This window comes from Herpailurus yagouaroundi, unplaced genomic scaffold, assembly GCF_014898765.1.
Source record: "Herpailurus yagouaroundi ecotype Mexico unplaced genomic scaffold, PumYag 67690, whole genome shotgun sequence".
Classification (NCBI taxonomy): Eukaryota; Metazoa; Chordata; class Mammalia; order Carnivora; family Felidae; genus Herpailurus; species Herpailurus yagouaroundi.
Genome location: NW_024420490.1, coordinates 5,171,695 through 5,198,983, shown reverse-complemented (window position 1 = coordinate 5,198,983; position 27,289 = coordinate 5,171,695). Strand labels below are relative to the sequence as shown.

General features: G+C 42.9%; 1 protein-coding gene across 1 annotated transcript in view; it reads left to right on the top strand.

The window, feature by feature from the left end:
- MAP3K15 (mitogen-activated protein kinase kinase kinase 15) overlaps positions 1–27,289 on the top strand; it is a 129,047-nt gene that overhangs the window by 62,187 nt on the left and 39,571 nt on the right. The window contains exons 7-13 of the mRNA XM_040468313.1: positions 6,485–6,655; positions 10,851–10,963; positions 11,208–11,367; positions 14,494–14,644; positions 16,083–16,190; positions 23,645–23,694; positions 25,646–25,741. Coding sequence (XP_040324247.1) covers positions 6,485–6,655; positions 10,851–10,963; positions 11,208–11,367; positions 14,494–14,644; positions 16,083–16,190; positions 23,645–23,694; positions 25,646–25,741 — 849 coding nt within the window. The remainder of the gene's footprint in view (positions 1–6,484; positions 6,656–10,850; positions 10,964–11,207; positions 11,368–14,493; positions 14,645–16,082; positions 16,191–23,644; positions 23,695–25,645; positions 25,742–27,289) is intronic.

Genomic DNA, 27,289 nt, shown 5'->3' with positions numbered 1-27,289 from the left:
GCTATTTAGCACCTGTCCTAAAGTGGCTTCTAAGCTGAAAATCGCCTTGCTTTTCATTTTTTGCAAATATTTGATTTTTTATTTTTGTTCTTTTTTTTAATCCCCAAAAGACCTTTTGTTTTTAGTAACAAGGGTAAGTTTCAAGTTAATGAAAAAAATTTAAGGGAAACATTGCTGTAAATGGTCCAAAGAAAACCAAATGAACCTGAACTCAGATCGATAATGAAGCATTTAGAAGAGTTAAGTAAATTGTTTTCAGAATCCTGAAAATTTCACACCTCAAAAGTTGGCTCATAGCAGATGTAAAGATGTTTTACCTCATTAAAGTTTTAGTCTTTTTCATTTTCCTGCCACTGACTGTAGAAGTTATTTCAATGCTGTAGTAAAATTGAGTTGGGTTGGTAGCTCTTCACTCTTTAAAATGGGAAGGAGGGGCGCCTGGGTGGCGCAGTCGGTTAAGCGTCCGACTTCAGCCAGGTCACGATCTCGCAGTCCATGAGTTCGAGCCCCGCGTCAGGCTCTGGGCTGATGGCTCAGAGCCTGGAGCCTGTTTCCGATTCTGTGTCTCCCTCTCTCTCTGCCCCTCCCCCGTTCATGCTCTGTCTCTCTCTGTCCCAAAAATAAATAAACGTTGAAAAAAAAATTTTTTTTAAAAATAAAATGGGAAGGAATCGTGAGTGGGCTGTTGGTTAAGAGATCTGTTTTGCAGGCTGATAATTGGATTCTATGGACAAAGAGAGTACAGATCAAATCTCTGAGAACAAGATCAGGCTGGAAAATAGGAAAAATCAAAGTTGCAATACAGGCCTAATTACTGCAGGTTTCCAGAAGAATGCCAAGTGTCTAGATTAGCCCTTCTCAACCCGGGTTGGGTTCCACAGAGAATTAAACCCTAATGCCCTAAGGCATCCATTGTATCAATCGAATGAACTCTCTTAAGTATCCAGAATGGGGCTACCTATGTACCATACTTGGGAGAATGGAGAAAATAGTTACTCAGATAATCAAATAATTTTCTCTGGAGCTTAATTCACTAGCAGAACCCCCATTGAGAAAAGCTGTTTGACGTACTAATCTGTTGTCTTGAATGATGCAGAGTTTTATGACTTACAGGTCCTCAGGAAAGAAAGCATAAAAGAGCCTGTTGTCAAATTGCCAAGAAATTAAAAAGAATAATCTCTTTATTATTTATTAGAATAGTTATTAGTAAAACATGCACAGGAATACCTTGTGCAAATCCCAGCAGTGATTTTTTTGAACAGTTTAATGTGTATCCTTCCAGACTTTGTGCATGTGAACATAAGTGGAAATAATATTTACTGCAAAGAATGGGATCATGGCATTCATTTAGTTCAGCAATGTTTTTTCCATGAACTGTTACAGAAATTCTTCTATATAATTACATGCAGACCTGCCTCTTTCTGAGGGTTGCATGATACTCCATGGTTTGGTTGTTACAAACTGTATTTTATCATTTGACATTTATCATATGTCAAAGGACATTTGGGTTATCTTCAGTTTTTCACTGTTAGGAGCAATGCCATAATAAACATCTTGGTTCAAAAATTCTTGAATATATATATACGTGTGTGTGTGTGTATATATATATGTGTGTGTGTGTATATATATACACGTGTGTGTGTGTATATATATATATACACGTGTGTGTGTGTATATATATACGTGTGTGTGTATATATATACATGTGTGTGTGTATATATATATACGTGTGTATGTGTTATATATATATATATATATATATATAGTGTGTATATATATATATGTATATATGGGTTTTTCTATTTCCAGATTATAGAAGCGGAATGGAGTCAGGATGCATACCTTTTACTTTTTGGTTTTATTAATAGAAATTTCTTTTTTTAAATGAAATTTATTATCAAATTGGTTTCCATACAACACCCAGTGCTCATTCCAACAGGTGCCCTCCTCAGTACCCATCACCCATCCACCCCTCCCTCCAACCCCCCGTAAACCCTCAGTTTGTTCTCAGTTTTTTAGAGTCTCTTATGTTTTGACTCCCTCCCTCTCTAGCCTTTTTTTTTCCTTCCCCTCCCCCAGGATCTTCTGTTAAGTTTCTCAGGATCCACATAGGAGTGAAAACATGGTGTCTGTCTTTCTCTGTATGACTTATTTCACTTAGCATAACACTCTCCAGTTCCATCCACGTTGCTACAAAAGGCCATATTTCATTCTTTCTCACTGCCACGTAGTGTTCCATTGCATATATAAACCACAATTTCTTTATCCATTCATCAGTTGATGGACATTTAGCTCTTTCCATAATTTGGCTATTGTTGAAAGTGATGCTATAAACATTGGGGTACAAGTGCCCCTATGCATCAGCACTCCTGTATCCCTTGGGTAAATTCCCAGCAGTGCTATTGCTGGGTCATAAGGTAGATCTGTTTATAATTTTTTGAGGAACCTCCACACTGTTTTCCAGAGCGGCTGCACCAGTTTGCATTCCCACCAGCAATGCAAGAGGGTTCCTGTTTCTCCACATCCCCTCCAGCATCTATAGTCTCCTGATTTGTTTATTTTAGCCACTCTGACTGATGTGAGGTGGTATCTGAGTGTGGTTTTGATTTGTATTTCCCTGATGAGGAGCGATGTGGAGCATCTTTTCATGTGCCTGTTGGCCATGTGGATGTCTTCTTTAGAGAAGTGTCTTTTCATGTTTTCTGCCCATTTCTTCACTGGATTATTTGTTTTTCGGGTGTGGAGTTTGGTGAGCTCTTTATAGATTTTGGATACTAGCCCTTTGTCCAATATGTCATTTGCAAATATCTTTTCCCATTCCGTAGGTTGCCTTTTAGTTTTGTTGATTGTTTCCTTTGTAGTGCAGAAGCTTTTTATCTTCATGAGGTCCCAATAGTTCATTTTTGCTTTTAATTCCCTTGCCTTTGGGGATGTGTCAAGTAAGAAATTGCTGTGGCTGAGGTCAGAGAGGTGTTTTCCTGCTTTCTCCTGCTTTTGATGGTTTCCTGTCTCACATTCAGGTCCTTTATCCATTTTGAGTTTATTTTTGTGAATGGTGTAAGAAAGTGGTCTAGTTTCATTCTTCTGCATGTTGCTGTCCAGCTCTCCCAGCACCATTTGTTAAAGAGACTTGTTTTTTTTTCCATTGGATATTCTTTCCTGCTTTGTCAAAGATTAGCTGGCCATACTTTTGTGGGTTTAATTCTGGGGTTTCTATTCTATTCCATTGGTCTATGTGTCTGTTTTTGTGTCAATACCATGCTGTCTTGATGATTACAGCTTTGTAGTAGAGGCTAAAGTCTGGGATTGTGATGCCTCCTGCTTTGGTCTTCTTCTTCAAAATTACTTTGGCTATTCGGGGTCTTTTGTGGTTCCCCACAAATTTTAGGATTGCTTGTTCTAGCTTCGAGAAGAATGCTGGTGCAATTTTGACTGGGATTGCATTGAATGTATTAATAGAAATTTCAAACACAGTCAAAAGTAGGAAATAATATAGTGAACCCCCTTGTACCCCTTTTCCACTCTTCAGTAATGATCCCTGCATGGCCATTTTTGTTTCCTGCTCACCCCATACACTCTGTCTTACCCCAACACCAGATTTATTTTGAAGCAAAGACATACCATTTTATCCAGAGATATTTCTGTATTGTCTGAGGGACAGTTTGACAAAACATGGTCATGATTGTGTTATACCTAAGGATAAACAATAATTCCTCAGTATCAATGCTCAGATTTTCCCAGGTACCTCTCTGTCTTTACCTTTTGTGTTTAGAGTCGGGTTTTTTGAGTCATGATCCAAACAAGGTCTATACATGGCATTTGGTTGAGATGATTCTTAAGTCTTTTTTAATATATTTTTAAATATTTGTTTATTTTGAGAGAGAGGGAGGGAGTGCACAAGTGGGGGAGGGAGGGAGAGAGAGAGAGAGAGAGAGAGAGAAAGAGAGAGAGAGAATACCAAGCAGGCTCCACACTGTCGGCATAGAACCCAGCACGCGGTGCTCAGTCCCACAAACCATGAGATCATAACCTGAGCCGAAATCAAGAGTCGGACACTCAACTGACTGAGCCACACAGATGCCCAAGTCTTTTTTAGTATATAGGTTTCCCCTTATCTTATTTTTTCTTTTCCCTGTTAATTACTTGGTAAGGAAGCATTTGTCTGATAGCAGTTCCAAAGTCGTGGATTTTGTAATAGTATCCCTGTGGTGTGATTTATTAAGTTCCTCTGTCCCTTTTTCTCCTTGCAACTTGGTAGTTAGATTTGGAGGCTTAGTTCAGATTCTGGTTTTTTTTTTTTTTTTCCTGGAAAGAATACTTCATAGTTGATTGTGTACTTTATTTGTTTTTTCTTTTTTTGTGATGTTAATGGCCGTTGACGATCATTGCCTGGATCCATTGTTTCATTAGGGGTTACAAAAATAGTGATACTTGAATTTTATAATTAATTCCTGAGTTACTAGCACAAATACTTTCTAAAGAGACATTTCGTCTCATCAATGACTTGGTTACCCCCAGTGTAGAACTCATCTGGGAAAAGGAGACTATTTGCTTAATTTTTGCTTTGATAATTTTCAAAAATAATGAGACGGTTCCTTAGCGTTCTCCAAGGGTGACCCCTGAAGTTGTGTAAGATGATTATGAAATCATCATTTTAATATAGTTGATATGTTTCAATTCTTTTTTATACTATTCTTTTTAATGCTCATACTGTCCCTTCTTTGGCCAAAAACTGATTCTTGTTAGTTCCTGAGTCTTTCTGATACGAACTTAGTAGTTTCTTTGAGTCTTTGTATTAAGATGTTCCAGGACCATCTTAGACATATCTGGAATCTGCCATTCCTCCACGAAGTCCTGGTTCCTTGTAGGAAGAGGTGCTTTTACAGACCCCAGTCAGGGTTTGGAGGTTCTCATTGCTACTGAGTTGCTCATCATTTTGGTCCTTTTCGGTAGACAGAGCTAGGAACACCACTGGATGACTTTATATTGATGTTTCAATTCAAATTTAGGACTGTAGGATTTTTACTGAATTCCTTTGATTTTGTGTTTGTATATCTTACCCTGAAAAATCTGGTTCCTAATGATATTAACATCGTCATTTGTTGTATTCTATACTACATGATGTTTTCACATTACCAGTTCCTGTATTATTGCTAACAATATGATTACCAGAAAGTATTTAAGATTTCTTTGCATTTATATTTTTTCCTTAAGTTATATCCTCTTAGGAAAATACAAAGTGCTGTGCTTTAAAAATCATGTGAATCAGTTTGTCTTTTGTAGGTAAGCCACCAATTGCTTGCAGGGGGTCATTTGTTTGGTTCCAGCCACAAATTCAAATGGTGTTTATTGGCAAATGGTATTTTTAGGGAACAATGTAAAATTTTTTTTAATTCATTTTCTTTTATAATTTGGTAAAAAAAAAAAAAAAAAACCATACATTGTACTAGTCACGTCTCAATCGATGAATTTGGATTCCTGTCCTCTTCAGCACGTTTTTTCCCTCCACCTGTTGGTAGCCAGTTTTATTACCTTTTGGTTTATCCTTCCATTTTGAGCAAATAAAAGCAGGTAAATACTCACATCTCTGCTTTGCCTAAATAAAAAGGTAGCACTGTGTGCACAGTATTCAGTGCCTTGTTTTCTGGTCTTAACACTAAATTCTAGGGATCACTCCATAGCAGTATTACATAGAAATTGTTTCTTTATACAAATGTTTAACGTATTATAATATGAATACGAACATCATTAGCCAGAGTTGATTTAATCAGGCTCTACAACTGATGGGCATTTGCTTCCAAACCTTCACAGGAGCCCTTAATATTTCACAACCACAAACTCGGGTTATTTTGTGGCAAAGATTATTTTAACAATGATCGAAGGAATCCATTACCTTTGTGTGAAATGAAATTTTTACCATATAAGTTAATAAGAGAGAAGACTGTGATTTGTGAATATAGAAACAATTTTCTAAATTTTCTTTTCCAGTGGACAGGAAAACAGGAATTGCTGGGGTCTTTTCCTGTTTGAGGATGGCAAGGTCGAGAAATGCCAAAACACATTTCTAAATTTCTCTTGGCTTTCTGAACTGGGGGGCCCTGCCACTTTTCCAAAAGAACCTTTTGTCAAACCACGTCATTCTCATGATTCAGGCGTAGCTTCCACAATCCTTGCTGTCCATCCAGCTATAGAAGCTGCCGTGTTATTTTGTGTGTCTTCCCAAACACATCAGTCTGCATCTGCTGTCATCCACAGTCTGGATCTCAGTGAGAGAAGGGACCAAGTAGCAACTGTGACAGTGTGAGATTTACTGGTGTGGGTCTGAAGCACTTGTTACATCTGAACATGAAAAAGTGAATTCTTATTTGGCTTTTGTTTCCTGCTAAAGCACAGCATCCCTACACCAGCCCTTGCCAGAGCGAGCGCACATATGCTCCCATGTCTTGCTTCAGACATGAGTGATCTTACCATACAAATCTTTCAGGAGAAACAGTGCGGGTGACCGTGAGAAGGCTCTGCAGGTCATGCTCCAGGTTCTGCAGAGCTGTGACCACCCGGCCCCTGACATGTTCTGCCTGTGTGGGAGGATCTACAAGGACATCTTCTTGGATTCGGACTGCAAAGATGGCACCAGCCGAGACCGCGCCATTGAGTGGTAAACCTTCCATCCTAGTCGGTAGCGTGTGCATCTCTGCAAAGAACAGAACTGCAGAGGCTAAGGATCCAGGTCTTTTCCGTGTGTGTGTGTGTGTGTGTGTGTGTGTGTGTGTGTGTGTGTGTGTGCGTGCGCGCGCCTGCCTCCTGACGGTGGGGAGAAACAAAAAGTCATACATGTGGTTTGGGAATTTTCCAGATTCCTTTTTCTGAAAGGGACCATTAAAAACTGCGTTTTGTACTGGTGACATTATTCCCACAAGTTTTCTCATTTATAGGGGCAAGAAGGAGGCTCACCAGGCTCCTCCCCAGCTGCTCCTTCCCTGCTACTTCATCCAGAACTGTGTTCCACCGCCACTAGTGCATTATCTTCTCAGTTCTGCCTGCCTGCCTTCTTCCTTCTTTCCTGCCTTCCTTTTTTCTTTCTTTCTTCCTCCCTTCCTTTTATCCTTCCTTCCTGCTTTTCTTTGTTCATTTAACAAAAGTTTATTGAGGGTTTACTATGCCAGAAACTTTTCTAGATGGTGGGGATAAAGACACAGCAGCAGACATGGACACGAATTCCCGCCTTCACAGACTTTGCATTGCTGGTAAGGGAAGTCAGACAGAGAAAGACAGAAGAATAGGATGTCACCTGTTGATGAGGGCTCTAGGGACAAGTTCATCAGGGAATCTGAGGAGGCTTGGGAAGAGTCACCTGCAGTTTCAGGCAGGGTCATCAGTGAAGGTGAGTAAAGTTTTGAGGGTGGTGAGATGAGCCTTGCTGAGAACTGTGGAGAAAGTGTTCTGGGAGGAAGGGCCAGCAGAGGCAGAGACCAGGAGGAGGAAGTTTGCTCCACGTGATCGAGGCCAGTGAGGCACAAGCCAGGGGAGAGTGGCAGGAAATGGGAGAGAAGAACTTTTTATTGTGAGTGAGATGATAAAATACCAGAGCACTCTGACCAGAGCCGTGACGAGATCCTACATGCTTTTTTACCAGCGCATTCTCACTGTTTTGCAAAGAATGCGTTTCGGGGGTGTATCAGTTATCATTTGCTGCATAACAAATCCAAAAGTTAGTGGCTTAAAACAGCGATTTATAATTTTTCCTGATTCTGTGGATTGGCCAGGCAGCCACTCTGCTGGTTCCACTCCTAAAGTGCTGGTCTCACTCGGAAAAATGAGCTCAGCTGGAGGCTCAGGAGGGGTGGAAGGTCCAAGATGGCCTCACACACGTTTGGCAACTGGCGCTGGGTCTTGGTGGCTCACTTGCATTCTCTGCTTGTGGTTCTCATCCTGGCAGACCAGCTTGGTGGGCGGCATTCTGAGAGAATGAAGGTGGAAGCTGCGAAGCTCAGGCTCTGGAACTCACGCAGGGTCAGTTCTGCCTCACACCCTGGGTCACATCATAAGCAGATCACATGGTTACCCCAAATAGACTCCAGCTGTGGATGGGAGAAGTGACAAAGGCACACGTGTCGTGGGATGGGAGGGATTTGTGGCTATTAAATAATCTACCACAGGGGCAAGAGCAGAAGTGGGGAACAGGGGATGGCTGCAGTAAATCAGGGAAGGGCTGATGGTGGCTTGAGCCCAGGTGGTGGTGATGATAATGAGATGTCAGAACCTGGACATAATTCCAAGGCGGAGCCAACAGCTTACCTCACCCATTTCTGGCGCGAGAGCTCTTGCCGCTCCACTCCTAGTTCTCACTGCTTCCCCTTGCCCTCTCCCCTCCCTTGTTCTCCTTCCATACACGTTGCCGGCTGTGTCATCTCCCCTCTGCTCTCTACCCACTGTCCTCCCGGGTGATCCCAGTCACTCCCACACCATGGAACCGTTAGCCGATCTCCAGCCTAACCTGCGTCCTAAGCTTTGGCCCCACGTCAGCCCCCGTTTGCCCATCTGTCCCATCCAGAGGTGGTGCCGCTATGTAAGATGCAGCGTATCCAGGCTGAAATCCTCACCTCTCCACAAGGGATGGCTTCCAACGTCTTGCTTTCTCACTACCATTCTTCAGCCTCCTACACATAGACTTTTTTTTTTTTAACATCTGGTAATGTTCACTCATTTACCTCCCCATATGGTCAGTTCCCCATCACAGCCCTTCTCTGTATCTTGCCTCACTCCCTGCCAGTCTTTGCTCATCACCACCACCGTGGTCAGTGCCACTTTTTTTTACTTTCTTGCCAGGAGTGTTCTAACAGTATTCCAAGTAGGCTCTGTGCTTGGTGTCTCTAAAGTCTATCCTTGTAGATTGAACCACTATGCCTTATTCCTCCTAAAGCTCCAAGACCCACCATGGCTCTCCATTTCCTATTAAATGAAAACTCAGACTTCTTAGGATACCAGTCTAGGTGCTCTGCAAACTTTCTCCAACCCACCCTGAGCCCCATTGCCCACTACCTGATACATGGCTCACTAAACTGAAGTTTCTTAGGAGTTTTGCAGACTCTCATCTCTGTTCCTGCCATTCTCTCTGTTGGAGGTTTCCTTTCCAAATCTCTGTCATTGCACATCTTTCCATCTTTGTGCCATATCTCGAGTTTCTAGGGGTGGCCCCACTTCTGTGAGCCCCTGTAGACATGGATTTGTGTAGTTTTAGGATACTTACCACATTCAAGTTGGTGTTTTCCCTAATTGCACTAGCTGTGTGTAGATCTTATTACCTCTACGATAGTATAGTTTATTGGAGGGCAGGGACCTTATTTTATTCGTAATTGCACCTGATGTACTGTATGGTAGGAGTCGCTCAAGGTGCTAAGGAGCAATTAATATTGGGTAGAGCCGAAATAGGAAGCTGTGTTCCCATCACAGTGGCCAAGAATTCAGCCCTCAGGTAAGGAAATGACTGCCTGTGGCTCCTTCACCAAAGTCCTAGGAGCCCTTCTCCATCCACTTCATAAGGCAGTGGTTATAGGAACAAATGAAGCTTAGTCTCTGGTATGGTGAGACCTTGGGGTTATCTTACCCAGGGCCTCAGGTGCTAATGTGGAACATGGGCACAGGGAGGCAGGGGGCTGGTAAGAGGCAAACCTGGGACTGCAATCCTGATTCCCAGTTCAAGTCTTCTCTGCCCCTAAGCTGGGCCTGTTTGATTTATGGATAAGAGGCATAGAGAAGTCACCCTCTCTGCACTCTTCCTAGATAGCTTTTGATAGTAAAAGTGGAAAAAAAAATCAAATACCATAGGACATAATGAGGGAGGGGGAAGGTTTTTCAATTTTATTGGAATTTTATTGGGTAGGGTTGGAATGACTTCCTTAGTGTCCTCTGGTTCATCAGAGCATACTTGTATTATTAGCCCCAAAGTTCATAAAACTGAATCGTAATCGACTTTAAATGATAGGTTCTCCCTTCCACAATTAGTATTTTGTTGGTGTTTAACTCTCTTGTTGTCACACGAGTGATCAAATTCCTCCTGGTTTACAAGTCTTTGGTATGAACTGTGCCACTTAACAACATTTTAGTGTTGTTACTTCGTGGATCAAATTCTTTGTTCCCAACCATGATATTTCTACTCGCTCGTGGAAGGGAAAGAAGCTCTTTATGTAGAGAAAAAAAGAATAAGAGAATTAAAATGGCACTCTTTAAACTTCAGGTGTAAAAATGGTACTCTCTATTTTGCATGTTGTTCTTTACCCCAGGGTGACAGATCCCTGCTCTTCTGTCACGCTGTGCCACTACTCTCGGAGCAATCTGGGGGCCAGGATCCTGCTGGTACTGCTTCGTACGTGAAAAAAAAAAAAATGACTCCATTTTGTGATAGAAGCAAACAAACACCCTGCAGAGTAATTGCCTACAATTGATGGAATTTTCGCCTAATAAAGAATGCTCAATGTACAAATGGAGTCTAACTTTTAAAGTGTGATTTGGACATCAAATTGTGGTCTACTTTGGGGGATAGGGTTATAAAAAGGTTTTAAATTTCTTCTGTGCACTTTAAAATAATTTCCTTATTTTATACAGTGATCATGGTTTTTTCATCAAAAAGTATAAAACTGAAGAAAAATTTTTAACTCCTTAGTGTTAATATTATGACATTTTCAAGAAGCTGTTTGAGTGCTTGGATGTAGCTGTTTGTAAAGAGGGAGGAGATCTGGAAAACAACCAATTAGTTGGTCAACAAAAAAAGTTCATGAGAAGGTGGGCTTGTGCCATTATTTATAATTTTTTGCTTCTACCATAATAAGAGTCGGGCGGTTCTGTACTGGCAGGTATCGCAGAGGATTTGCGCTCCAATCATCTCTCTATTCAGGAATTAACCTGGCAATTTTGCTGATAGTTGCGGGACAGGAATTTGAAACTTCCATGGAACTAAGGAAAATAGGTAAAGTTATTTTTGATAGCAGATGTTAATGTGCTTTGGTAACACAAATTCAGCATTAAAAGTTACTAGCATTTCGTTCAAATAACTAGCATTTTGTTTCAAAAGGAACCATTACTCTCTGATAGCCTGCCTGAGATGGTAGCCAACATAAAGTGGGTACTTTTTCCTCTGTCTAAAGGCTTGCATAATGTGATGGAAACTAGAAATATTTTTCATAACTTCATGTAAAATTCAAATTCTTAAGGTGTCCGGCTAAACAGTTTATTGGGAAGAAAAGGGAGCTTGGAGAAAATGAACAATTACTGGGATGTGGGTCAGTTCTTCAACGTCAGCATGTTGGCCAATGATGTCGGGAAGGCTGTCCAGGCGGCAGAGAGGTTGTTCAAACTGAAACCTCCAGTCTGGTGAGTCATGTCTGTGTGTGGCCTTCACTTCTCTCAATATCTGATCTCGTTCTGAAGGGTTTTCTCCAGAGAGGAGAGGGATAAATGCAAAAGACAATAACGATTGCCGTGTTTCTCCTTCTGACTTCTTCATTAAAGCAAAGTTAGGGCACGAAGAACAGCTCTGAAGGCTCACTTGGTTTTATGTGACAGGAGGGAACGACAGATGGGCACGTACATGCACAGAATATGTCCCTACACGCTCTGTCTCCAAGAGGATGCTCTCAATCTTAGTACTTTCTTCAGGTCGTCATCTCGGTCCTCAAGAACAAAACCTTCCTCAGCACTAGTACGGATTTGTGAGAAAGCAGGTAGTAAAGCTGAAAGCACACCCACAAAGTGATGTGCATCACGCATGAAAACTGGAACTAAACGACCAAGATATGGTCAAGAAAATGGAGTCAGAGCAGTGGCCCTAGCTTAGCCCATCGTGTCGCCATGAAAATGGCAAGAAAGAACACTGGGAGGCATGGACTTGCGTTCATGGTTTATCCTAGGATAAGAAAAGCCCATTGCAGGGTATATTTTCCTCTCTCAGTGGTTCTCAAACTTCGGCAGGTATCAGAATCAGCTGTGTTGATTACAACACAGATAGCTGGGCCCGCCCTTAGGCTGTCTGGTTCCAAAGGTCTAGGGTGGGGCCTGAGGATTTGTATTTACAAATGACAATCTGATGCTGCTGCTCTGGGGAACCACACTTTGAGAACCACTGTTCTGTGTGGTCTTTTAATTAATCTGGGTTTGGTATGTGACTCAGAGCAAGGTCTGTGAGAGGTGGGCAATAGCTGATTTGCCAATAGACATGAAGCTCCATTAGAATCGTCACTATGTCATTGACTCCTGTGGTCTCAAAATAGATGCTTGTTAGATATTTGTGTAATTAATAAATGTATGATGGATTTTCCCTGAAATATCAACAGTGGTGATCTCAAGGAGGTAGCCTAATAAGAAGTTTTTAATCTTTTTTCCTTATCTCTATTTTTCTGATTTGTCTAAAATGCATTTGGATTACATGCATCATTTAAAATTTTTTACTTTTAATAACCCGTGTTCATCTGTCCCGTTATTTCCCAGTTCACTGGGCCAATCTGGACTCCCAGGGGTCGGAATCTCTTCAGTTATTTTTAGTTGGACCCTTTTTCTTCCCAATCTGAAGGACCTAAATTTGATCCCCAAACTATATCAGCCTGTTGAAATTTTTCTGAGGCTGAGCCAATAGGGATTCAGGCAGAGTCTCCAGCCTTCCTGGAGTGGTTGCTGTTGCCAGAATTCTACTTTTATTTTTTTATTTTTATTTTTTTTTTAATTTTTTTTCAACGTTTTTTATTTATTTTTGGGACAGAGAGAGACAGAGCATGAACGGGGGAGGGGCAGAGAGAGAGGGAGACACAGAATCGGAAACAGGCTCCAGGCTCCGAGCCATCCGCCCAGAGCCTGACGCGGGGCTCGAACTCACAAACTGCGAGATCGTGACCTGGCTGAAGTCGGACGCTTAACCGACTGCGCCACCCAGGCACCCCCAGAATTCTACTTTTAAAGTGCATTGCTGCACCTGAGCTAGACAGGGCCGACTCCAGGGAGGCGACAGCCAAGCCTTGAATACGTTCTAATTACATTTGTACCTACACTGACTTACAGCGTTGGGACCTGATATTGTAGGTCCGAGACCACCCTGAGCTTCATGATTTGCTAGAAAGACTCACAGAACTCAGGAAGGCTGTCGTACTCATGGCTAAGGTTTATTACAATAAAATTACACAGATTGAAATCAGCAAAGGCAAAAGGCACGTAGGACAGAGTCCAGGAGAGAGTAGGTACAAGCTTCTAGTTGTCCTCACCCAGTGGAGTAACATGGACAGTGCTTACTTCTTCTAGCAACAATGTATGGCGACATGTACAAAGTATTGACAACCAGGGAAGCTCACCAAGTCTCGGTGTTCAGGGTCTTATGGGGGTTCAGTCGTGTAAGCATGGAGCACCCATGTAGTTGACCTTAGTCACTGAGTCCCCAGCCTCTGTAGAGATGGCACTGATACAGCGTGGCCCAAGGCCCCAGGTAAGCAAAAACACTCTTATCAGGCTGGATGTCCCAAGGGCTTAGAGGCAATGTCCCAGAAGCCAGTCAAGAGCCAGACCTTCCTTGGAATGTGTCGAGTTTGGAGGACCCAGGCCTACTGAATTAACCCTTCACTGCATGGTACCCAAGCAAGTCAGTCAGAGTCTAGCCGTGTGCCTTCCCGGAGCAGCCCCAGACTTTATCCTCAAAGAGCAACCTAGTAGTCCAGTGCTTTCAGTCCTTCAGTGCTCCATCCCCATTCACTACCAGTGGTGATGTGACCACCACTGCCCAACAGCTATGTCTCAGAAACTTCAGTTGGCCTGAAGACAGTAAAGAAGTGGGGAGATTGAAGACCTCATAACTTCAAAATCTACCTGGTCAGATCTAATAAAAAAAATTCGATGAGTTTCACATTTGTGATTGTCTGGGGTCAAGGAGGAGAAGGGAGGGATGGGAGGAAAATGGCATGTCTATAGAAGGGAAGCATGACCCTTGTGACTGTGAAAATGTTTTCTATCTTAACTGTGTCCGTGTTGGTATTCTGCTTGTGATGTTGTTCTAGAATTTTATAAGCTGTCATCCTTGGCATAAACCAGGCCCAAGGTTACATGGGATCGCTGTATTATTTCTTACAAGTAGACGTAAATCTACAATTACCTGAAAATAGAAAGGTTGATTTAAAAAAGACTGTGAGTTTGAAACTTTGTCATTTTGTAATTGCTTTGAATTTCAAACTACATTGTTATTAAGGTAGTTGTTAGAAAAATGTCTGCCAGTGTCTACACTTGGAATACCATTAGCCCAATGTTGGTGAAAAGCCATAATGTATGATTTTGTTGGACCAACTTATTTTGCCTGGTGTTCGGGCTTCTTTTGATTAAGTGTGTGGCTGCCAAATGATGAAGAAGCACTCACTACACGCTGTGAATTTAAGTAAATTAAGCTTTTGGGGAACCTCTTTTAAAGGGAGTAGAATTGAATTCCATTTCTTGAAGGATCTAATTTATTGGTGCTTGTGATTTTTCCAGGTACCTCCGATCATTAGTTCAGAACTTGTTATTAATTCAGCGCTTCAGGAAACCCATTGTTGAACATTCACCCAGGCAAGAACGGCTTAACTTCTGGCTAGATATAATATTTGAGGCAACAAATGAAGTTGCTAATGGACTCAGGTTTCCAGTAAGTCATGCTAAAATCCATTTCTTTCAGATAGAGCCAAAGAAACTGGGGATTGGTGCTAATTATTGAATACTCTGAAAGGGAGAAAACCTTAGAGTTGTTGAAAATGTGAAGATACCCATCAGTCTTTGGTAGAATCAGCCAGGGATAGATCAGCTCACTAGAACAAGTTGGCTCTGCCCTCTAACATAGTGGTTCTTGACAGAATCATTTTGTCTCCCGGGGGACATCCGGCAATATCTGGAGACATTTTTGGTTGTCACAGCTGCGAAGCAGGTATTGCTACTGGCACCTAGCGAGTGGCAGGCACCTGGCGAAGGCCAGGGATGCCACCAGACATCCCACAGTGCATAGGATAGCCCCTCCCCCTACATAAAATCGTCTGGCCCCAAATGTCAGCAATACCAAGGTGGAGATACCCTGTTCTAAATCAGTGCAAGACTAATAGTAAAATTTTGGAATGTGACGCTGTTTCCCATTGAGCTTTGGTTTGCCTCCAATACCACTAATTAATTTTTAAAATGTTATTGCAAAGCAAAATGGCTATTAGCTTTTCATTAAGTTTTTGTTTCAATTTTATGACCATATTGTAAGGAGTCGTAAGTAAGATACGTAAGCATCCTAGACATTGAACTTGACATAATTGTATTTTGTATTTATGCCATGAGATTTTGTGAACATGCTGTGTTCAGGAATTTCATTAAACTGCTAATAGAGATTAAGTTGTTTGAAATGATTATGATAATGATTTTGGTTTTGGGTACTAAGTTTTAAAATCTTCTTTTAATTATGAAATATTTCCAACCTATTGAAAGGGACAAAAAAATAACAGACACTTGTGTAATCTCTACCTAGATTTAACGCTCTTAATTAGGTTGCTGTATTTGCTTTGGAAAGCCATTCATTCTCTCGCCCCCCTTCCCCTCCCTCTCCCTGCCTCCTTTCTCCCCATCTCCTTCCTCTCCCTCTCCCCCAGCAATAACACATTACTCATGGAATGTCACCTCACTCTTCATTCCCTTGGATGTTTCATAGACTTGGACACGTACTCACAGATCATCCAGTTTGCTTCATTTCTCTCAAAAACTGTAGCCTCCCTCTTTCTTCTCTGCCACCTTGTTGGGCAGGCCTTTCTTGGCCACCCCATCTAAAGTGCTCGCCCCACCTTTATTCTGTCGTGTTTGCTTCACAGCCGTATAGGTGACCGTATTCCATGCCCCTATATGTTTGTTTCTTGTGTGCCCCATTAGAGCATAGACTCCTCCCCCGCCGTGGGGAAGGGACTACTGTCAAGATTGTGGTATCCCTGGGCCCTAGAGTAGTATTGGCACACAGTAGGTCCTCGGGTATTTGTGGAGTACAGCGCTTCCCACTTGCTCACTGGGCAGAGTGACCTGTCTGGGATATTCCTGTGCATCACAGAAATCTGTCCTTTCAGGTGCTGGTGATAGAACCAACCAAAGTCTACCAGCCTTCATATGTTTCTATAAACAGTGACGCTGAGGAGAAGACGGTTTTCCTGTGGCATGTCTCACCCACAGAAGTGGTAAGAAAAAAATCTTCCATAGCTGTCTCTCGCTTCTGTGCTATTGAATCAGAAATTTGGTATTCAAGTAGGAGGGTCTGTGTTGCAGTACTTGAAAGAATAGGTACCTGTGCCTGACTGGTAAGATCTGTGAGTGCAAGAGGGTATAATCACAGATGGGAGAGAGGATGCTGGTTTTTCCATTTGATGTTTCTTTGTGTGCACATGCGTGGGTATGACTTTGTGTATGTTTATGCACATGAATACAGTGTGGAAAAAAGAAGTTACACCCGGAGGAAGTGGATAAGGAGTAGTGGGAAAGTCCCTCCAAATCCCCCAGACCCTGTCCTTATTCCCATCCCCACTGACTTGGTGGATATTCATCCGTACCATTCTCTGCACTGCCTTATGTATGTGTAAGAGTGTGTATACGTGCATATATTTATTATTGTAATTTTTTTGATGTTTTATTTTTGAAACAAAACACAAGCTGGGGAGGGGCAGAGAGAGAGGGAGACAGGAACTGAAGCGGGCTCTGCGCTGACAGGAGAAAGCCCTATGTGGGGCTCGAACTCACGAGCTGTCAGATCATGACATGAGCCGAAGTCAGACACTTAGCCGACTGAGCCACCTAGGTCCCCCTATACATGCGTACGTTTTATATATATGCTTTTGCGTGCGTGTGTGTATATATATATAGAGAGAGTATTTTTGTTAAAGTGAGATCGTACAGTATATATTTATTATTTTGCATCTTACTCTTTTTTAACTGATTCATGCATCTTAATGTTTACTTATTTTTGAGAGAGAGAGCATGAGCAGGGGAGGGGCAGAGTGAGAGAGAGACATAGAACATGAAGCAGGCTCCAGGCTCTGAGCTGTCAGCACAGAGCCTGACGCGGGGCTCGAACTCACGAGCCGTGAGATCATGACCTGAGCCGAAGTCGGACGCTTAACCCACTGAGCCACCCAGGCGCCCCTGATTCTCACATCTTAGACATTATTTCCGTATAGCACACAATGATCCCCCTGATGTTTTTGGTTGGAATATTCCCCATATTCCTGTATCATGGTGGTCCATTTCTGAGTATGCTTGCGCTGTAAATTATGGTCCCAGTCTCTTGCAGTGCACCTTTCAGCCTCACCTGTGCACCCTAGCTGATGATAGATGTGTCGGTGTACGTCCTGGCGGTGTCACCTTGCACACTCCTATAGATTGTTTCAGGAGCAGAGATTCCCAGAAATGGACTTGCTGGTTTTAAAGACCACATATATTTAAAATTTGAGAACTACTGGCATATTTGTCCCATTTCAATTTATATTCACACCAAGGATATAGGAGAGGGAACATTTTAATTGCCCGCTAAAGAGATCACAGAAATGCTGGGCCAGGCCTGATGTTTTGTGGTAGTAGCTATATTTTTGTCTCTGTGTGTCTAAAGTACTTCTTCAGCTCTTTTCTTGAATGAAATGTTTTTAGTCATGAAAAGATCCAGCACCTTTGACAAGTGCATTCATTATGTGGGTCTGTTCACTATGTATATGTTCTCATGGAGCGTGGGGGGACTTCTGCCATTAACTAGGCAAAGAGGGATTTTTCTCCTGGAAATAAGAGCGTGAGCAATTAGGTCTTCATCAGGTAAAAGTAAACAGTATCCTCAACAATGAAATGCAACATGGGAGAATAAGCGGAGGCTCAAAATCGTGTAAGAAATTCCTTATCAGAAATAGTCACGACACGGCACCTCCCCATCGTTCGGCTGGTATGAAGTCCGCCTTCTGGATGCAGAAGTTGCGGATGTGTGCTGTACGCTGTGGCGCCCGGAGTGAACAATCCAGCACTGTGCGTGCTTCACGGTTTAAGAGAGTAATTCTCATGTGTCCTTATCCGCCACCCCCCTACCCCGCCCCACACACACACGAAACTAAAACCAAGGGACACAAGGATACTTCGGGAGGTGTTAGACATGGATATTACCTTGATTATGGTGTTTGAATATGTCCAAACTCATCAAATTATGTGCATTAAATATGTGCACTTCTTTGTCTATTATTATACCTCAGTAAAGATGTTTAAAAAAAAAAAAAGGGACACGAAATCTCAAGTTGCCTTAGTACCCTTGAGCGGCTATAACAGAACACCGTAGGCTAAGGGCTTAAAGAATATTTCTCATAGTTCTGAGGGCTGGGAGTCTGAGGACAGGGTGCCCGCATGGTCGGGTTCTGGTGAAGGCCCTCTTCTTGGTGTGTCCTCACGTGGTGAAGAAGTGTCTCCCTTGTGTCTCCTTTAATAAGAGCACTAATCCCATCACGAGGGCTCCACCCTCATGACCTGATTGCCTCCCCTAGGTCCCACCTCCCAGTGTTGTCACATTGGGGTTTCGACAGCTGATTTGTGGAGGCACAAACATTCGGTCCACAGCACAAGTGTAAGCCAGTAACTTTTCTAAGATTTAACAGTGTAGCGACCTTCCCGTTCATCAGAGTCAGCAGCCATTAGGGGACATGAGCCGCTCTGATGTGCTTGGGGTTGTTGGTTTCTTTGGTTTGCTCCACTGTGTGTGTTAGTTTAAATACTGCAAAAGAAAAAAGGCCAAAATAAAATATACACATGGTGTTCAAACAGCTAGAGCTCCTTTGAAGAATGGAGATGTTCTGTTAAATTTGCCTCTTTGGTTGTTTTTAACCTTTTATGGAAGTGTCATAGACACTGTCATCAGTCATAAATGTACAGTTTGATGGATTTTTGCCAAGTGAACACACCTGAGTAACCGGCGTGGCCAAGGAAGAGAACATCAGACCCCACTACCCGCAAAGCCTGGCTTACGCCCCCTCTGTGCCCCCCTCCAGTACCCACCCCCAGGAAGCACCCCACTTCTGATGTTGGAGTTCTTGTACTAGAGACAGACCTTGCTCGTTCGCGTTGTGTCATTGATGCCACTCTGATACGAGAGGGTTTTCAAAATTCTGGTCTGTAACCTCAGTATTCCATTGATGTACGCACAAAACACCTCCTGTTTTGACAAGTACTTGGAGTAAAAAACCCAATGTTATTCAAGTGACTCCTCAGACTTTTAGAGCCAAATGTTTTTGGTCTCCTGGAATTCTGCACACTTTGCCCATTTTATTTGAATCCTCTAATGGTTGCTGGCCCTTAACGGAAATTTCCATGGGTACATATACTGTCTCCCTAGTTGTAAATGTTTTACTTTGTATATAGTCTGTAATAAGAAATGGAAAAGAACTATATAAGCAGCAAATGCTAGTTTTCCCTCACTGATGAAATGTTTTGCACAAGTGCTTGTAGTTGTCAGAACAAACGTCTGAGGGAAATATAAATTGCCTTTTTTTCTTTGAGAGGAAGCTTTTGCTTTTGCCTGCATTTGCATTTTTGAAATTCTGCAGGCTGTAAAAGCCAGCAGATTCGCCTGGAGTGAGGGCGACATTTCTCCACGGCGTTGCGTCTTCTCCCGGTGGGCTGTGCCCAGCAGGGAGAGATCAGGCACGTGCACGGTGTTCTGTCGCGTACTGGCGGACCACACTGCTGTCAGAGAAATTCAGTTCTGGTTTGCTAGCCAAGGATTCAGAAACTTCTGCTGGTAAATGTTTAACAGCCGGCTCTCCAGGGGGCATGGGAGCAGAGGGCTGACCCGTGGCGTTTGGCAGTTTCTGCGGTGTAACTACTCCCGCCGTGGCCAGTTTCAAGCCACGTCCGGTGGGGCTGCAAACGTGGGGTTGGGAGGAGGTGTGCACGGTTGGCCTTCCTAGACCGGCACCAGTGGCACCCAGTGCAACAGTGCAAGTAGGCTACCCGGCGTGGGGACAAATGCAGCATTGCCCCCTCAGCAACTCTCATGCCCCAGAGTCACCACTGGGCACATAGTAGCCACCAGCGCTGACCACGCGGGTAGGGCTGCTTGTTGGGGAAAGCTCTGTCGTCGTCCTCGCCACCTTTTATGCTTATGTAAGAGAGCCACAGGACAGACACGTCCAGAGTCTACAGAATTGTCCCAGATGCCCAAGATTCCTCCCTCAGAGGTCTGCATTCTGGGAGTAGGAGGGAGGTGCTGAGGCGCCCGGGGTCGGGGGAACCCTGGAGGCCTGTCCCCACCTCTGGCTTCCTGGCCCGTTTCTCCATAGCCCACCCTGGCTCTTGCTCCCAGGAAACTCTTCCTGGGAGCTTCTGACCCCGACATGTAAAGCTGTAGTCTTGAGTCCATTTCCTCATGATTCAGAGGGAAAATATCCCCTCTCCAAAAGGATGAGGACGCTGCTGAAACGGGAGGCTCGGGATGGGAGGAAAACTGCCCCTGCGTTCATGATGGAGACGGTACTCCGTGCCAGGTGACCCACCAGGCCACTGGGTCAGACCCTGCGCAGCCACCCTGACTTCCACTACCAGATGCTTCATGAAAAACCCCACTTGCACATCCAAGAGAGTGCAGGCTTCACAATTTCATTCACATAATATTCCAGAACAGGCAGAAGTTGCCGTTTCTACTCTTGGATGACTAGAGATGGGGGGGTTATGAGGGAAGTTTCTGGGCTGGTGTTCATGTTGTCTCTTGATTGATTTTTAAAGCATGAGAGAGTGTGTGTGTGTGCAGGAGAGGAGCACACACAGAGGAACAGAGGGGTGGGGGGGGGGTGGTAAGAGAGAATCCTAAGCAGGCTTCACGCTCACCGTGGAGTCCAACAGTGGGAGCGATCCCACGATCCTGGGATCATGACCTGAGCTGAAATCAAGAGTCAGATGCTCGACCGACTGAGCAACCCAGTGCCCCATGTCTCTTGATTTAAATGCTGGTTACAACAAGTATTCACTTTGTGGAAATGGACTGTGACAATCACTGTGCCCTTTTGTGAATGTATGTTGTATTTCAATTCAGAACTTTCATAATAATTTTAAAACACTTGTACTGGCCCAAACCATTACTGGATCCCATGGCTTTCCAGATTAAAACTCATACTCTCGTACTGAGTGTCAAGCCCCTGTATAATCCCGCCCTCTCATTGTCCCCTGAGCTGGCCCACAGGGGCTCACATGTGCACTTCCGTCATCCTTATTCCGTGTAATTTCTTCTTCCAGTGACCCAAGTTCCAACTTTGCTGAGGTGTCTCTAACCACCCTCCTGCCCCTTTCACTCACTGTAGGCTACCTTCTTGCCTGTATCGTGTACACAGCATTTCCTGTTGCTTATTGATCGGTTTTTGAGAATGTCTCCCCAAGTGCTCTGCAAGCCCATGCAGGACTTGTATGTTTTATATCCATAGTATCTACAAAGCCGGTACCTCAAATGCCCATTGGTTATGATAGAAAGGGAAAGAGGAGTGTGTGTTGTTTACTTCTTAGCCACCAGATCTTCCTCCCCAATCAAGAAGCTCCATAAAGCTACCTCACAGTAAACCTACCATCTGGGAATACTTCAAAAACTCCTGTGGCTGAGGTTTGTTGTTGTTTTTTTTAATGCTTGCGATAGAGCGCACCACCAGGGCAAGGGCAGAGGGAGAAGGGGACAGAGGATCTGAAACAGGCTGTGCGATGACAGCAGTGAGCCTGATGGGGGGCTTGAACTCACGAACTGTTAATGACGACCGGAGCTGAAGTCAGACACTCAACCAACTGAGCCACCCGAGTGCCCCTGTGGCTGAGCTTTTTATGCACATGCAGCCTCTTGAAGGTATAGGTAGGTGGCCCAAGGCTGTCTTGAATCTGTCCTGGTTCCTGTTTCTGTACCCTAATCCGAAGGTAGGCTCCTGCTCTCCACCACTGCCTTCTTTCAGTGACTTTGAATAGAACTCTGAAATATGCTCAGTCTTTCTACATGGTTGGGTCCAGTGTGCTGGCTTTCATATTAGCATATGCTTTCATCTTTCACAGCCCTCACTGGTTCCCGTCTTCTGTAGAGTAGAAACTGAGGTCCTGATGATGGTCTCCTAGGCCCTGCATGATCTTCGTCGTGAGCTCTCCAGCCTCCTCACCCACTCCCCTCAGTCACTCGCTCCAGGCATGCTCCCCTCTTGGCTGGTCCCCAAACATGCCAGGACACTGCTGCCTCAGGACCTTTGCACTTGCTGTGCCCGCTGCCTGGGACTGTTCTTTCCCCCCCAGATATCCACATGGTTCAGGCCTTCACCTGCTTTAGCCTACTGCTCAAACGTCATCAGAGATGCCTTCACGGAACGTCCAGTTTAACATCATGACTCCTGCCCCACCTTGATGTCCTTCCTGGTTCTATTTGGCATTGTGGTGCTTTTCGTCCTCTGTCCTATTAAGTTACTACTTACTTTATTTTTCCTCTCTCCTCACTTGAATGGAAGCTCCATGAGGGCAGGAGTTTTATTTTCTGTTATGTCCACAGTACTTACCCAGCACATAGTAGGTGCTTAATCAACACCTCTGAATGGATCTTCTCCCATTGAGGGCCATATTTCCCGTTGTTCCTGTTGTCGTTCCTCCAGGATGGCAGGTAACTTGTCACCCCACTGCTCATGGCTATTCTCCTAAGCCATATGCTCAGCCATTGGGCTCTGACACTTCTCTTGGGGGCTGAGCTGGTCACTTATGACATTGTTCAGGCCAACCAAATGTATTTTCTTATTTTAAATGATTGTCCATTGTTGTGATGTATCGGTATTGTAGCCTTTGGCTCTTCTGAAAAGGATTTCAGATATTTCTTTTGAGGCTTAGCTTTGTGCAAAGTCTATGACGTGCGTGGAATGGCAGTGGAGGGAGGGAACAGTTATTTTAAAAAATCTGTCACGTACAGACTGAAATGCAAGTTAGTCTTTGTGTTAGTTATGATAATAAGGTATCTGCTGAAACACGTAGCCCCCAAATATCAGTGTCTTAACATGATAAAGGATTATCTGTGCTTTGTGTCACATCCAGGTTGGCAGAGTCTCCGTTCCCTGTAGCGGAATAGAGCATGGCTGGGGAGGTTTTTATGAGCCCGGCCCACAGGTGGAGCACATCATTCCTCCTTAGACCCAGTTGGTCAGAACCTCATCCTGTGGCCCCACCTAGCTGCAGGGGTGGCTGGGAAATGCATTCCAGCTGTGTGCCCAGGGACAGAAAGAAAGATTGGAGAACACTGACTGGAGTCTGCTACAGTCTTGCTTCTGCAAACATTTTCACAGGTCACTCAACTTAGGTGGGCTGTTCCCAAACTCATTTTCAAGTTTTCCTGGTATGTCGACAGAAGATGAAAGTCCATTCAGTCTGTGTTTACTCTGTGCTTATACTCTTTCAAATTTAGATCATTTGCTCTAAACTGGATTAAAGATACAAATGAATTTTTAGGATACCTTAGAAAGTGTTTCAGGTCTTCCAAGTTATATAAAATATATTGCTCTAACTTATAAATCTCCATTGAAAGTAAAATAGCAAAAGTGACCTGAGAATGAAACCCCCCAAAATTTTTTTGCGTGGAAAAAAATCAAGCTCTACTGACTTTTGTCTTTAAAACCTACAGAAACAAATTCATGAATGGAACTTTACAGCTTCTACCATTAGGGGAATAAGGTAAGAACGAACATAAGGAAAAATGGAATTATTGTTTTAATACAGGTGATAATGACAGTGTTTTATTACTTTAACGTTTCCACTTATTTATAATATGTGATATTTTCATTTTTAACAATCCGAAATAGACTATGAGCTCTTTTGTAACCCTTGCTCATGTGCTGCTAGTCAGGGCTTCTTGGCTTGTTGTAACACAATAGCTTTTTGTGGTATCCATAGACTAAAACTCTCTTGTCTCAAACTTTTCTTTAAAAATGAAGTTGTATCTCTAGAAAGAGAAAGTGTTTCTTGTTTAAGCCGTTGATGTTCAAGTGCTCAGGAAAACCCAGAAACCTAGAAATCTGTACTTCTACCAAGAAGGAGTTACTTGGTAATGCCACTTGGTTGGAGTCTCCTGAGCAGAGTAACGGAGCCAAGGGAATTGTTAGTAGCTGGGGGAGAGGTGGTGTAGTCCAAGGAGAGGTACGGTGCTTGCTCTTTGGACCAGGGGTGGTGACCATTTGGTGACCCTTGTGGCTGCACTCTGAGCCTCACTCTCCCAGCACAACCAAGGGTAGGAGCGGCTCTGAAGCAGATGTGAGTTCTAATCCCTCTTTCACTGTTTGACCTTGACAAGGTCACTCTAGGACTCTGTTTCTTCATAGTTTCCATTAAATTAAGGGCTCAGATTATAACTGTATGTCCTTTCTCTGATTGTAAGACCACAGGCCACTGAATGAATCCCCTGTTACCTCTAGACATGGTACGATCCTATTCTAGACATATCACTGTTTAAATTAGAATGTTTTTGTCACTTTAAAGGGAGGGGGAATAATTTAAGAACAGGGTAGTGAATTTGAGCAATGCTGCTCCAAAAATAAAATTCAAAAAGTGTTGAACATTTTGAAAATCTTATTACTCCAGAAACTAAGTGGTATAAGAACGTGTACTTAAGAACCTTTTGTTTGTGCCTTCTCATGGATCTATCTCTTGCTGCCATTCACTCATCAACAAGGATGTGCAAAGGGCCTGGGGTGAGAATCAGAACGTGGAACCAAGGTGACACAAAGAACATGGTGTTGCACATTCCCGGTGCTACCCAACTAACCGTGGTAGTTCCTTTACAAATTGGTTTTCAAAAATTATGTATAACCTAGTTTTAATTTTTTTTAATCTCCCTGTACTATTGCTGTTTCAACTCATTATTTGTCACATAATCCCTGAACACAGGAAGAATGGCTAAAGAAGCTGTGGATCTCAGGAAGAGATAACTTAGGGCAAGATACAGTGGCATCGTTTGAAGAGAATTTGGGCTTTTCCATAGTGCCACCTGGCTAAATGAGGGCCATTGTGTGGCTTTGGCCCAGTGTAGGTATAGAACTTTCTAGCAGTTAAGTCCATCAGCAGATGGAGTATGGGGATTTTCTGTCACTGGGTATGTCCAGGAAACCTGAACGTCGACTAAGGCAGGCACTGTAAAGTCAGATCCCAACCTTACATGGAAATGGACCAGATAACATTTAACGCCTTTCTTGAGCTAAGATGCCATGTTTATTTCTGCCTCCCATGTGTGGCCACAAATACTTTGTCCTGATACTTTTCAAGTCTAGTAATTCCTTTGGTACCATAATACGTTATCTCACAAATAAGCTTCCTGTCTTTTGTGTGAAATTCTAAACTTTTGAGGACAGAGATCATATTTCTTTCCCTTTCTTGCTGCTCTGTGCTTTGTTTAGCACTGCATATATGGTAAGTTCTCGAGAATAGAAACATAGGCAAGACCAATGTCCCTGCTAGTAAAATTTTCATAGAGAAACAGAAGTCAAATTTGGGGGGTATCTGTTAAAACATTAATGAATCTTTCAAATTTGCAAAATGGAAGAAAATCTATTACTAGATTTTTCTGAAAAATTTACAAGGGTTATCATAACTTACATATGGTAAGCATTCTTATGTTTTTCCAATTTTACAGCATATCAAAGTTTGATGAACGGTGTTGTTTTCTTTATGTCCATGATAATTCTGATGACTTTCAAATCTACTTCTCCACTGAAGACCAGTGTAGTAGGTAAGTTACAGCTGATTGAGGTGTTTGCAAACTAATTATGGCAATTCACTTTTTTTTTAAGGGAGAGAAAGTGTGAGCAGGGGAGGGGCAGAGAGAGAGGCAGAGAGAGAACCTTAAACAGGGTGCACGCCCAGCAGGGAGCCCAATGTGGGGCTCGATCTCACAACTCTGAGATCAGGACCTGAGCCAAAATCAAGAGTTGTATGCTTAACTGACTGAGCTACCCAGGCGCCCCATATGGCAAATCAGTTTTAAGGGTCTTTGTTGTGAAAAATATTTGCCTTTTCTGAAATTTTAACTTTAAAAAAGTTACTTTTACAGCTTCATTGAGGGAAGAATCACATACCATGCAGTGTACCCATTGAAAGTGTACAATTCAGTCTTTTTTAATAAATTCCCAGTTTTGCCACCATCACCACGTTCTAATTTTAGAATGTTTTCATGACCCGCAAAAGAAACCTGGTGTCCGTTAACACTTACTCCCCATTTTCCCTCGCCCTAACCCCCCTAACCCCAGCCTTGTGCAAAAACTAATCTACTTTCTGTCTCTGGATTTGCCTTTTCTTGACATTTCATATGAATGTAATCATATCATATGTGGTCTTTTGTGTCTCACATTTTTTACTTATTATATTCCCATGGTTCATCTATGTTGTAGCTTGTGTGGGTACTTCATTCTTCTTGTGGCTGATCATTGTTCCATTGTATGGATATATTTGATTTAACTATTCATTTGAAAGGCACTTGGGCTATTTCCTCTTGTTGGCTATTATAAATAATGCTACTGTGAACCTTAACGTGCAAGTTTTTGCATGGACCTGTGTTTTCATTTCTCTTGGAGCTAAGTTCCTGGGTCTTAGGTAACTCTCTCTTTAACCTTTGAGGAACTGCCAGACTGTTTTCCCACTTGACATTGTCGTCAGCAGTGTACGAAAGTTCTAGTTTCTCCACATCCTTGCTACACTTGTTATTGTCCGTCCTGTTGATTATAGCCATCCTAGTGGGCAGTAGGTAGAATCTGATTGTGGTTTTGATTTGCATTTCCCTAATGACTGATGATAGTGAGCGTCTTTTCATGAGCTTACCGGCCATTTATATATCTTCTTTGGAGAATGATCTCAAATCCCTTACCCAATTAAAAGAATGTTTTAAACTTTTTATTTTGGGAAAACATTCAGAGCTATAAGAATGTTTCAGAAGGGGCACCTGGCTGGCTTAGTTGGTAGAGTATGTGACTCTTAATGTCAGGGTTGTGAGTTCAAGCCCTACGTTGGGTGCGGAGCCTACTTTAAAATTAAAAAAAAATTTTTTTTAATGTTTACTTATTTTTAAGAGAGAGACAGAATGCGAGTGGGTTGGGGTGGAGAGAGGGAGGCACAGAATCTGAAGCAGGCTAAATTTTTTTAAAATAAATTTTAAAAAAGAAAGTTTCTAATCTGGCCATTTGTAGCAACGTGGATGGAACTGGAGAGTATTATGCTAAGTGAAATAAGTCAGTCAGAGAGAAAGACAGATACCATATGTTTTCACTCATACGTGGATCCTGAG